The sequence below is a fragment of the Anomaloglossus baeobatrachus genome, chromosome 2 (genome assembly GCF_048569485.1).
Source record: "Anomaloglossus baeobatrachus isolate aAnoBae1 chromosome 2, aAnoBae1.hap1, whole genome shotgun sequence".
NCBI classification, from domain to species: Eukaryota; Metazoa; Chordata; class Amphibia; order Anura; family Aromobatidae; genus Anomaloglossus; species Anomaloglossus baeobatrachus.
In genome coordinates, this window is record NC_134354.1 from 108515833 (window position 1) to 108529644 (window position 13812).

The 13812-nt window shown below is 50.2% G+C and overlaps 1 protein-coding gene across 1 annotated transcript in view; it reads right to left on the reverse strand.

Annotated features, from left to right (window-relative positions):
* The window catches only part of SUPT6H (SPT6 homolog, histone chaperone and transcription elongation factor), a 210720-nt gene that overhangs the window by 178554 nt on the left and 18354 nt on the right, over positions 1-13812 (reverse strand). Inside the window, exon 2 of the mRNA XM_075335257.1 lies at positions 3008-3117. Within this exon, the coding sequence (XP_075191372.1) occupies positions 3008-3113 (106 nt within the window). The 5' untranslated portion in view covers positions 3114-3117. The remainder of the gene's footprint in view (positions 1-3007; positions 3118-13812) is intronic.

Genomic DNA, 13812 nt, shown 5'->3' on the forward strand with positions numbered 1-13812 from the left:
TGGCCGAGGGCCGAAAGGACCGAAACCTCGGTTGTATTTTCCGTTGCTGAGGTCTCTTCGGTTTGGACTGGGGTAAGGACGAGTCCTTTCCTTTAGATTCCTTAATAATTTCATCCAATCGTTCGCCAAACAATCGGTCGCCAGAAAATGGCAAACCGGTTAAAAACTTCTTGGAAGCAGAGTCTGCCATCCATTCGCGTAGCCACATGGCCCTGCGAACTGCCACCGAATTAGCGGATGCTTCCGCTGTACGACTAGCAGAGTCCAGGACGGCGTTCATGGCGTAGGACGAAAAAGCCGACGCCTGAGAAGTCAAAGACGCAACTTGCGGAGCAGAGGTACGTGTGACCGCATTAATCTCAGACAGACAAGCTGAGATAGCTTGGAGTGCCCACACGGCTGCAAAGGCCGGGGCAAAAGACGCGCCTGTGGCTTCATAGATGGATTTCACCAGGAGCTCTATCTGCCTGTCAGTGGCATCCTTGAGCGATGAGCCATCTGCAACTGATACCACAGATCTAGCCGCCAGTCTAGAGACTGGAGGATCCACCTTGGGACATTGAGCCCAACCCTTAACTACGTCAGAGGGGAAGGGGTAACGTGTGTCATTAAGGCGCTTAGTAAAGCGCTTGTCCGGAAATGCTCTGTGCTTCTGGACAGCATCTCTGAAGTTAGAGTGATCGAAAAACGCACTCCGTGTACGTTTGGGAAACCTAAACTGGTGTTTCTCCTGCTGCGAAGCCGACTCCTCTATAGGTGGAGTTGGGGAAGAAAGATCTAGCACCTGGTTGATGGACGCTATAAGGTCATTTACTATGGCGTCCCCTTCAGGTGTATCAAGATTGAGGGCAACGTCAGGGTCAGAGCCCTGAGCTGCGACGTCCGCCTCATCCTCCAGAGAGTCCTCAAGCTGAGACCCCGAGCAGCGTGAGGAAGTCGGGGAAGATTCCCAGCGAGCCCGCTTAGCCGGTCTGGGACTGTGGTCCGTGCCGGAGTCCTCCACGTGAGACCTAGGGGCCACCCCGGGAGCACGCTGCGGTGCAGACCGAGAGGGGCCTGGAGGCGATGATCCAACAGTGCCCGGGGCCTGTGTAAGGACCGGTCTGGACTGCAAGGCTTCTAGTAGCTTGGCAGACCATTTGTCCATAGACTGAGCCATGGATTGTGAAAGCGACTCAGAGAGTTTCTCAGCAAAAACTGCAAACTCTGTCCCTGCCGCCTGGACAGGGGAAGCAGGAGGGTCTGCCTGAGCCGAGGGGCCCACTAGTGACCGAGGCTCCGGCTGAGCAAGTGCAACAGGGGTCGAGCATTGCTCACAGTGAGGGTAGGTGGAACCCGCAGGTAACATAGCCCCACAAGAGGTACAGGTTGCAAAAAAACCCTTTGCCTTAGCGCCCTTGCTCCTTGTGGACGACATGCTGTTGTCTCCTAGGAGAGTGATCACTGAAGGTATATAGCCAAAAGCAAAAACAACCCGGCCGAACAGAGAAAATAAATATATATATATATATATATATATATATATATATATATATATATATATATATATATATATATATATATATATATATATATATATATATATATATATATATATATATATATATATATATATAGATATATATATAGATATATAGATATATATATAGATATAGATATATACTCCGGCACCCTAGGGGGACCAGCACCGGGTGACCGGTGTGGGTTACCGACCGCCCAAAGCGGTGTGTGTCCACCAGATTCCCTGCCTTAGGTCTCCCAGAGCTGCAGAGCTCATTCCTGAAATCCTCCACAGGCAGAATGTGTGTAAAAATGGCTGCCGGAGCTCTCAGGGGAGGAGGGAGCCGTGGGCGGCGACTAGTAAAGTGCGGGAATCTGGGGCCCCACAGTGATCAGTGAGGGGGGGGGGAAGGAAACCTAAAGTATGCTCCAGCCCTCACTGCCGACGTCAGGTCGACCGTCCCGCCCTTACCCCTGACTGGCAGGCCCGGGGGCGGGAGTTATGGTACTAGGCCGCAATGAAGCCGGGGACTAAATTTAATACCGCGGCCGACAAACAGGCGCGGTCGGCGCGGAAGTCCCGGTCTTCACAAACCAGCAGCTGCTGCAGCGTCTGTGAAACAAGCGCTCCATGCACCGTCCCCATGGGGACACAGAGTACCTTTAGATGCAGGGCCCTGTCCCTGAGGATACAGACTCCTGTCCGGCAGATTCCCACAGGGGCTGCGGGGGGAGCCCGGTCCCAGTGAATGGATGACCGGTTAGGATCCCACTTCTCCCAGAGCCTCTAAGGGATGGTGAAGGAAAACGGCATGTGGCTCCAGCCTCTGTACCCGCAATGGGTACCTCAACCTTAACAGCACCGCCGACGTAGTGGGGTGAGAAGGGAGCATGCCGGGGGCCCTGTGGGGGCCCTCTTTTCTTCCAACCGATAAAATCAGCAGCTGCTGCTGACTAAAATGGGATGCATGAGTGGATGTGTGCCTCCTTCCACACAAAGCATAAAACTGAGGAGCCCGTGATGCACGGGAGGGTGTATAGGCAGAGGGGAGGGGTTACACTTTTTAAAGTGTAGTACTTTGTGTGGCCCCGGAGGCAGAAGCTATACACCCAATTGTCTGGGTCTCCCAATGGAGCGACAAAGAAAGGAGCAATTCAAAAGAATAATTTGGTGTTAATCAAAGCCAGGATGAAAACAAAAACTAGACAGAAAAAAGGCACAAATGCAATAATGAACTGGGCCCAAAAAGATGACTGGAAGAGTTGTGGATTAGGCTAGTTTCACACATCCGGCTTTTCGCCGGTTTCGGCTCAGTCTAGTGCAGTGTGATACAGTACAATGGCAGCGCAACAAGCTCCGGTCAAATGCTGTCATGTCACCGGAGCATGTGACCCGGAAGTTGCCGCGCTGCCATTGTACTGTATCACACTGTACTGGAGTGCGCCAAATTCGGCGAAAAGCCGGATGTGTGAAACTAGCCTTAGTCAGAAGACCTATTCTACTTACCATCATCATCTTCGACAAACTTCTTGGTGGATCTCTGAACCACCTCCCCTTCTTCGTTGTATTCTTCCTCAGACTCCTCTGCTTCACTTTCCACAAAGTCTGACATCGTTCTTAAAAGATAAGAAGTGTTATGGTGAACAGAGCCTCACATACTGGATTTTTATACAAAACAACAATTTGCTGATATTTTTATCTCACGCAGAGTTTCACAGGAAATACTTGTGTTTTGCCTTGAAGAAGTCAGTCTTTAAAAGTGTAATATGAAACATTTCAGTTTCACATAATGAATTTCTCTGAATGAAAATTATTGCCGCCAGGACAAGGCTGGGACTACCCCGCGACTGCCAATGACGGCTCTAGCGCAACCGAAGTCCGCTTGGTACCACTATTACATCACAGCACTATACAACTATAGGAAATCACAATAAAAAGCAGACTCTTATCGTGGCCAAAGCCAACCTAGCCTACAGCGGTAACAGATCAAAGGCTAATTAGTTATCAGATAAAAAGTGGCCTGTTTTATCTCTTATTTTGTTCCCCATCTATTTTCTTGTTTTTATTTTTTACATTTGGGCCTATATATTGATAATTGCTAGGCTATGTCCACACGTTGCATTTTTTTCTGCAGCCAAAACTTGCTCTCTTGGCAGTTATAAAAAAAAAAAAAAAAAATAAAAAAAAAAAAAAGCTGTTTCCAAAAACCACGTTTTGCTAAGTTTTTGATGCTTTATCTTTTGTGGTGTATCATTTGTCTACGGTACATGTATAAATAAAGGTAGTTTCCCTTGCAGCAAAAACACAGCTGTTGCATTTGTGCAATCTCATTGCTTTCAATGGTGAAAAAAAGAGAATTTTGTTTACTTACCGTAAATTCTTTTTCTTATAGTTCCGACATGGGAGACCCAAACCATGGGTGTATAGCTACTGCCTCCGGAGGACACACAAAGTACTACACTCAAACGTGTAGCTCCTCCCTCCGGCTATATACACCCCCTGGATGACAATCTACCCAGTTCAGTGCAAAAGCTGAAGGAGGACATCCACCCATAAGTAGAGAAAGAGTAAACTCGGAAAGACCAGAACTCTGTCTACTAACAACAGCCGGTGAAACACACGGAACAAAAAACTGCCAACAGGCAACAGGGAGGGTGCTGGGTCTCCCATGTCGGAACTATAAGAAAAAGAATTTACGGTAAGTAAACAAAATTCTCTTTTTCTTTATCGTTCCTTATGGGAGACCCAAACCATGGGACGTTCCAAAGCAGTCCATGGGCGGGAAATAAACCAAACTGAGAAGTAGGCAAAACCTAACTTCACAAATGGGCGACAGCCGCCTTAAGAATGCATCTGCCCAAGCTCGCATCTGCCGAAGCATGAGCATGCACCTGGTAGTGCTTCGAAAAAGTGTGCAGACTGGACCATGTGGCAGCCTGACAAACCTGCTGAGCCGTAGCCTGGTGCCTGAAAGCCCAGGAGGCACCGACAGCTCTGGTCGAGTGCGCCTTAATCCCCGGCGGGGGAGGCACCTGAGAACACTGGTAGGCATCGGAGATAGCCGACCTGATCCAACGAGCTAGAGTCGGTTTAGAAGCAGCGAGACCCTTGCGCTGACCAGTGGTTAGCACAAAAAGAGATGTGCACCGCCTAAAAACAGCAGTGCGTGACACATAGATTCGGAGCGCCCACACCAAATCCAAGGAGTGCAACGCCTTCTCAAAGCGATGCACCGGGGCCGGACAAAGAGAAGGTAATGAAATGTCCTGGTTAAGGTGGAAAGGAGACACCACCTTAGGGAGAAAGTCCGGAGTCGGACGAAGAACCACCTTGTCTTGGTGAAACACCAAAAAGGGGGATTCTGAAGAGAGCGCAGCCAAATCCGAAACTCTCCTGAGAGAAGTTATGGCTACTAGAAAAACAACTTTCTGTGAAAGTCTAGACAAGGGAACTTCCCTGAGAGGCTCAAAGGGGGGTTTCTGTAAGGCCGTGAGGACCAGATTAAGGTCCCAGGGATCCAAGGGCCGCCGGTAAGGAGGAATGATGTGAGATGCGCCCTGCATGAAGGTGCGCACCTGAGCCAGTCGGGCGATACGCCGCTGGAACAATACCGACAGAGGCGACACCTGTCCCTTAAGGGAATTGAGGGACAGTCCTAGCTGTAGACCGGACTGTAGAAAAGACAGGATGGTCGGCAAGGAGAACGGCCAAGGGGCATGGCCGGACGAACGACACCAGGACAGGAAAATTTTCCAAGTCCTGTGGTAAATCTTGGCCGAGGAAGACTTCCGAGCCTGAGTCATGGTGGAGATGACCTCAGAGGGAATGCCGGAAGCAGTCAGGATCCAGGACTCAAGAGCCACGCCGTCAATCTGAGAGCCGCAGAATTCTGGCGGAAGAACGGACCTTGAGAGAGAAAGTCTGGGCGGTCCGGGAGACGCCACGGCACCTCTACGGACAGACGGAGCAGGTCTGGGTACCACGCTCGCCTGGGCCAGTCCGGAGCAATGAGCATGACTCGACGGCCCTCCATTCTGATCTTGCGCAGAACCCTGGGCAAGAGCGCTAGAGGGGGAAACACATAGGCCAGACGGAACTGAGACCAATCTTGAACCAGTGCGTCTGCTGCGAAGGCTTGAGGATCGTGGGAGCGAGCCACGTAAACCGGAACCTTGTTGTTGTGCCGGGATGCCATTAGATCTACCTCTGGAGTGCCCCACTTGCGGCAGAGTGATTTGAACACTGCCGGATGCAGAGCCCACTCGCCGCCGTCTACGGTTTGACGGCTGAGATAATCGGCCTCCCAGTTTTCCACGCCTGGGATGTGGACTGCAGATATGGTGGACTTCGAGTCCTCCGTCCACTGGAGGATTCGTTGAACCTCCAGCATCGCCAGACGGCTGTGAGTCCCGCCCTGGTGATTGATGTAGGCAACCGCTGTCGCGTTGTCTGACTGGACTCGGATGTGCTTGCCCACCAACAGGTGGTGAAAGGCTAGGAGAGCTAGAAACACAGCTCTGATCTCCAGCACATTGATTGAGAGGGCTGATTCGGACGAAGTCCAAGTGCCCTGTGCTCGGTGATGGAGAAATACTGCTCCCCAACCGGAGAGACTGGCATCCGTGGTGAGGATTACCCAGGACGGAGTCAGGAAGGAGCGTCCCTGTGACAGAGAGAGGGGCCGAATCCACCACTGAAGAGAGCTCCTGGTTTGTGGCGACAGAGCCACCAGCCTGTGCAAGGAAGAGATCCGCTTGTCCCAACAGCGGAGGATGTCCAGCTGCAGGGGACGCAGATGGAACTGGGCAAAGGGAACCGCTTCCATTGACGCCACCATCTGACCCAGCACCCGCATGAGGTGTCTGATGGAATGACGGCGGTGCCTCAGCAGAGAGCGTACCGCCAGACGAAGAGACTGCTGTTTGACTAAGGGCAGCTTCACAAGTGCCGGCAGAGTCTCGAATTGCATCCCTAGGTACTCGAGTTTCTGGGTTGGAATCAGAGTGGACTTGGGCAAATTGACAAGCCACCCGAACTGGACTAGAGTGGCGAGAGTGAGCGAGACACTCCGCTGGCAGTCTGCACTGGATGAGGCCTTGACTAGAAGGTCGTCCAGGTAAGGAATCACTGCCAACCCCTGGAGGTGCAGGACCGCAACCACTGCTGCCATGACCTTGGTGAATACTCGAGGGGCCGTGGCTAGGCCGAAGGGGAGAGCCACGAATTGGAAATGTTCCTCTCCTATTGCAAAGCGTAGCCAACGCTGGTGCGAAACCGCAATAGGAACATGCAGATAGGCATCTCTGATGTCGATGGATGCTAGAAAATCTCCTTGGGTCATTGAGGCAATGACCGATCTCAGAGATTCCATGCGAAAGTGCCGCACCTGAACATGCTTGTTGAGAAGCTTGAGATCCAGGATGGGCCGGAAGGAACCGTCCTTTTTGGGGACTAGAAAGAGGTTTGAGTAGAAACCGCTGAACCGTTCCCGGGCGGGAACCGGAACAATTACACCGTTGGCCTGCAGGGATGCCACGGCCTGAGAGAAGGCGGCGGCTTTGGAGCAGGGGGGGGGGGGTGGACAGAAAAAATCTGTTTGGCGGGCTGGAAGAAAATTCTATCCTGTAGCCGTGGGAGATGATATCCCGCACCCACTGATCGGAGACGTGTTGAAACCACACGTCGCCAAAGTGGGAGAGCCTGCCACCGACCAAGGACGTTGCTGGCGTAGCCAGATAGTCAAGAGGAGGCTGCCTTAGTGGCAGCGGCTCCTCCGGCCTTTTGAGGACGCGGCTTTGCGCGCCAGTTGGGTTTACGATCCTTGGCTGCGGTAGTGGACGAGGTCGAGGGCTTAGAGGCTGACCAGTTAGAGGAACGAAAGGAACGAAAATTCGATTGGTTCCTGCTCTGGACCGGTTTCCTGGCCTTAGTTTGCGGCAAGGAAGTACTCTTTCCGCCAGTAGCTTCCTTAATTATGTCATCCAGCTGTTCTCTAAACAGCCGGGACCCAGCAAAAGGGAGACTCGCAAGGTACTTCTTAGAGGAAGCGTCTGCTTTCCACTCTCGAAGCCACAAGATCCTGCGGATCGCGAGGGAGTTAGCGGAGGCCACCGCCGTGCGGTGAGAAGCCTCCAGGATGGCAGACATGGCGTAGGATGCAAAAGCCGAAGCTTGAGAAGTTAAGGCATCCATCTCAGGAATAGAGTCTCTGGTGAGTGAATGCATCTCCGCCAGAGAGGCAGAGACTGCCTTAAGAGCCCATACTGCCGCAAAAGACGGGGAGAACGAGGCTCCTGCCGCCTCATATACAGACTTGGCCAGAAGGTCAACCTGGCGGTCAGTGGGATTTTTAAGAGAAGTGCCATCAGCCACAGCTACGACTGTGCGGGCTGAGATTCTGGACACCGGAGGGTCTACCTTTGGGGACTGGGCCCATTCCTTAACCACCTCTGGTGGAAAAGGAAAACGGTCATCTAAACTACGCTTCAGAAAGCGTTTGTCAGGACAGGCCCTGGGCTTGTTAACAGTGGTCTGAAAGCTGGAGTGGTTAAAAAACATACTTTTAGCTTTCTTAGGTGAGGTAAACTGGTGTACCTCTACCAGAGAGGTTTGTTCGTCTGACTCTAGTGGGTTGAGGTTCAGAACGGAGTTAATGGACGCAATCAAGTCACTAACATCCGCATCACCCTCAGACAAATCAATGGGGTACATAGAAGTAGCGTCTGAGCCCACAGTAAACGAATCCCCCTCGCCCTGCACGTCGGCACGTGAATCAGAGCCGTGGGACGAGGGAGGAGAAGGGTCCCTACGTCTCCATTTAGGGGGACTGGGACCTAGAACATGCTCTGAGGGCTCCGCAGAGCTCTGAGCAGCAGAGACACTCTGAGGGGGGGGCTGATGCATAGACAGCAGTGTCCGGGACAGCTGCCCCATGGAGTCGGCAAAAGACTGGGAAATAGCTTGTGAAAAAGATGCTAAGCAAGCCGGGGGTTCAGCTACCAGGGCCGGAGCAGCCGAGGGGGCCCCTGAGGAGGCTCTAGGCTGAGACACAACCATATTAGCACAGGCATCACAATGTGGGAATGTGCTCGGCTCTGGCAGAATGCGCTTACATGCAGTGCAAAAAGCATACATGTTTGCAGCCATGCTCCGGGTGACAGACATGCTGCTGATGGGGGGACTCTGCAGCAATAAACACTCCTGTAGAATGCCTGAAAGTGTATATAAAAAGCCCACAACCAGGGGGCGTGGCCTGGCAATGGAGGAGTGAGGACGCTAAAAAACCTTGCTCCCGCGCCTGAACTGCCCCTGAGCCCTATTAATCATACCCACCCAGCATTATAGACGTAAATGCCGGCTAAAAAGAAGGGGACCGGCGGGGGGACGCTGACAGACTCTCCTGTGCCTCCCTCAGAAAGCATTGCAAGGTTCCTAAGGAGCTCAGCGGGACAGGGCCTGACGCAGACTGACCCCTTCATGGCGGCCGCTGAAGTGTCTGGGGGTTCTTCCATGCCCCATCACTGCCAGATGGAACGTGCCCAGGGATCCTCCTGGAGAGATGGGAGCCCCCACAAGCCGAACGGAACACAGCGAGCAGAGGAAGGAGCAGACGGGGGACTGCTGCATCAGGGTGCCCCCTCCTTACCTGACATGGCGGCGGTCGCTCGTGGAAAGCATGCTCCCCACAGCAGCAGAGAGACGGAGGACATCGCAGACGCGGCAGCTACTGAACCAAGAATGCAGGCAGAGGGTAAGAAGTGTCAGACATCCCCACAGCCGCAGCAGAGATTATCGGTAACAGCAGCGCCTGTAGCCCTCTCAGAAAATAGGCGGGAATTTCAACACCTCAGCCCCACTGATAACACACTCTCATATGCTGCTGTGTGTGCGCTCCCTAACAACCTGAACGCTGCTGGTCAACATGAGGCTGCAGACACTGTGACTCTTATGCCTGCTCCTGATAACTCCTCATTGTCCCTGAATAATCAGCTCCTCGGGCAGTCAGAGATAAGATCCCCCTCAGTACATATGTCAGTGTCAACATCAAAAAGCAGTGCACTGACAGTGGAGACTCCCTCCTCCCCAGAAAAAGGCTTGACCCCTGCTGTATTTAGATCTTCACCATCTGTCTCAGGGGATGGGGATATACAGGAGGGAACGCAAGAGGACTGTGTGTGGGATGACCTTAAAGCCAGAATAAGGACCATCCCCACTAGAGAGGAAATGGAAAACTACATCTCCAGCCTAGAAGCCTCTTACAGAGCAGAATCGGCCTCAATCAGGGGGGAGGTGCAACAACTGTCAGAACGGGTGACGGCGTCTGAATCCTGCACTACATCTATCTCAATGCAACTGAAGGCACAGGCAACAGCATTATCTACACAAGCCCAACAGATAGAACATTTAACAGATCTGCTTGATGAGTTGGAAAACAGAGGAAGGCGAAATAACATTAGGGTAAGGGGCATCCCAGAAACCCTCGCCCCCCAAGATATAGATGAGTCACTGCGGCATCTTTTTAATTCTATATTGGGCCTTCCACGGGACTCCCGTTTGGAATTAGACAGGGCACACAGATCTCTGGGCCCTAAACCAGTTGAAGGTTCTAGTCCACGGGACATAATATGCAAAGTTCATAAATACAAGATAAAAGATGAAATCCTGAGAAAGGCACGGCAGAAAGATCCCATTTTATTCAAGAACACGCCGATTCATTTGCTACAGGACCTATCTCGGCACACATTACAAAAGCGCAGGGTTCTAAGGCCTTTATTAGATGCCCTGAGACAGAGAAACATCCTCTACTCATGGGGTTTCCCCTTTAAATTGCAAGTCCGACATGGCGGTTCCTCACATGCGATACAGTCTCCAAGGGATATCCCGGATTTCTGTGTGGCCCTTGGGATACCCGTGGTGCATATCAATGCTTCAGAATGGCCATACGTCCACGGAGTTCCAGGAGTGGAGGCACAGGCTCCTCGGTCGCAGCGGGTCCGTAAGAGAGATCGGGGCCCGCGGCGGCGGAGTGGAGTAAAGACTGGAGCACCATCACCAAGTGGAGACTGAGAGTCCCTGGACTGCCTCAAATGGGATCCACTGAAATGTGGGGAGAGAATGATGGTTTTGCCATTTAGGGCACTTTGGTCTGTGCAGGCGTTGTCACCATTATTTCTAATGATGGGATTGATAATTTTGACTCCATATCTATATAGAGTTTATGGTGTTTTAGGATTGATGGGTTGGGTACATTAAAGTACACATATATAATTGAGTTGGGCCGGGGGCCGGTCCGGCGGGGAGCATGCCTCCCTTGAAAGTTCACGTTCCCTTGGGGCTCTACACGCTGCAGGCAGGTGTAGAACACATTGGCCCCCAATTGTTCACGGTTAACCTTTGCTCACTCTAAGAGTAAAATTTCATAGACAGGTTATTTGTATAACTAGTCCTTTGTTTGGTATTGTGATTCCTCGAATCTTCTACATCTTCCCTTTTTCTCTTGTATTCCTGAAGTAACCCTTCCCCCTCTCTCACCCCCCCCTTTTTTTTTTTCTCCCCCCTTTTTTTTTTTTTTTTCTTTTTTCTCTCTCTTCTTTCTCTCTTCTTTTTCTTTTTCTTTTCCTCTCCTTCTTCTCTCTCCCCGTTCTCTCCTTCCCCTTTTTTATCTTTGTCCACTTCTCTTTGTCTCCCTTCCCCTATCTTTCCCGGATCCCTTCACGCTCTCTAAAGCCCCTGGACCAACATGACCACCCTCAACTTTAGCTCTATTAACATAAGGGGGTTTAATACCCCTCAAAAGCGTTCACAGGTCCTGTATTCTATGCACAAAAAAAAGGTTCAGATTCTTCTATTACAGGAGACGCATTTCAAGAAGGATCATGTACCCATACTACGAGATAGATTTTATCCAGTATGGTTTCACAGCGTTAACCCAGAGGCCAGATCTAAAGGAGTATCGATTGCACTTCATAAACACTTAGTGCACACCATAGTCGACTCCTGTATAGACGAGCAGGGTCGCTATATATTTCTTAAACTGAAGGTCGCAAATTCGATGTTTACAATCGCAAACTGGTACCTACCTAACACTAATCAGATTTCTACCTGTAGGGCCCTTCTGACGCAGCTATCTGATTTTGCAGAGGGGACATTGGTGGTTGGCGGTGACTTCAATTTTACTCTAGACCCAGCCATGGACTCCTCCTCTGGACGCAGCAGTGTCCGCACTAAGGAACTTAGTGCCCTAAAGCGGACTTTTCACGCCCTCCGACTGATTGATGTATGGAGAATCCTAAATCCCCAAGGTAAGGACTACACATATTATTCCCCACCACACAACTCATACAGCAGGATAGACCTTTTTCTGGTAAGCCACGGAGCGTTGGCTTGGCATCCCATTACAGAGATAGGGGAAATTTTTTGGTCCGACCATGCCCCAGTCTACCTCTCCCTTCAGGTACCCTCCCTCCCCCAGCGCTCATGGACCTGGAAGTTAAACAACAATTTACTTAAAGACAATCTCTGCCTAACGGAGTTGAGAGATTCAATTGACTCCTTCACGCAAGTCCATAGTTCTGACCCAACTTCTCAGCCTACCCAATGGGAGACCTTGAAGTGTGTCTTACGTGGAATACTGATTAAGCACGGCTCTAGGATCAAGAGGGAAAGAGCTGAAGAGATTGATAACTTGTTAACACAGATCCATGAGCTGGAAAATACACATAAACTGACACGTACCCCCACAGTTCTGGCTGACCTCGTCCTTAAACGAACTAACCTAAAAACCCTATTGGACCAGAAATTTCTCTATCATAGAGAATTATAATATATATATATATTATAATTCATCTGACAAATGTGGTCGTCCTTTGGCACGGCTGCTGCATCCCCGGGCCAACACCTCGTACATTTCATGCATCAACACCAAAGGAGACAAAACATATGATCCAACAGAGATCCTGGAGGTCTTTCGGTCCTACTACAAAGACCTATATAAAATTAAAGGGCAATATGCGGAGCTCCCACCTGCTGACCTGGCAGATAGAATCGGGAGATATATACAAGAGACAGCCTTGCCTTCCCTAGATAGCAATGTTATAGAGATCCTGGAGGAGGATATATCAGAATCCGAAATCTGTAACGCAATTCAAATTACTCCCTCAGGTAAATCCCCTGGCCCCGATGGGTTCACCCCGGCTTTTTACAAATTGCTTAAGGATCAATTAGCCCCGATAATGGCCAAAACATTTAATTCTATTGATGAAGACACAAGGCTAACCCCTCAGTCTCTGGAAGCACACATTAGCGTGATCCCCAAACCGGGGAAAGACCCATTATTAGCTGCAAGCTATCGCCCTATCTCATTATTAAACGTGGACCTAAAACTCTACTCTAAGATTTTGGCTGATAGATTGTCCCCTTTCCTGCCCTCCGTTATTAACACAGACCAGGTGGGGTTTGTCAAGGGCCGTGAAGCAAGAGACAATACAATTAAAACCTTGTCTCTTATTGCTAAAGCTAAAAACAACTCGATCCCGCTGGGTCTCCTAGCCATCGATGCTGAGAAAGCCTTTGACAGAGTCCATTGGGGATTTCTGAGGGCAGCATTGGGTCAGTTGGGACTGGGACCCCGATTTATACAGAAAATTGGCGCTTTATATGACAACCCAACCGCTAAGGTCAGGGTTAACGGGGCTTTATCCTCCTCCTTTGCTGTACGAAACGGGACCAGACAAGGCTGCCCCTTATCTCCGCTTTTGTATGTAGTCATCATGGAACACTTAGCTAACGCTCTCAGGGGGAATAGTAATATCAAAGGACTCAAGATCGGGGATGCCCATCATAAAATTGCATTATATGCAGATGATCTCCTGTTATACATCTCTCAACCTCATATATCGATCCCGTATATAATGAAGGAATTCGAACGATTTGGCCTCCTTAGTAACTTTAAAGTTAATCTATCAAAATCAGAAGCATTAAATATCTCTTTGACCCAAACTGAAGTTTCCCGGGCAATGTCTAACTTCCCATTCAAATGGAGACCTTCGGCCATTAAATATTTGGGTATTTCAATCCCAGCGGACCTCTCCAAACTATATACACTTAATCACTTACCACTACTAGAAGGTACAATAAAGAACTTAAAGTCTTACGGGGGACTGAAATTGTCTTGGATGGGCAGGATGAATGTAATTAAAATGGATATCCTGCCACGCTTTTTGTACTACTTTCAAACCATCCCCATTTCTCCTCCCAGTAGTTTTTTTCGTACCCTTCAATCTGCTATTATCCGATTCATATGGGGTAAAATT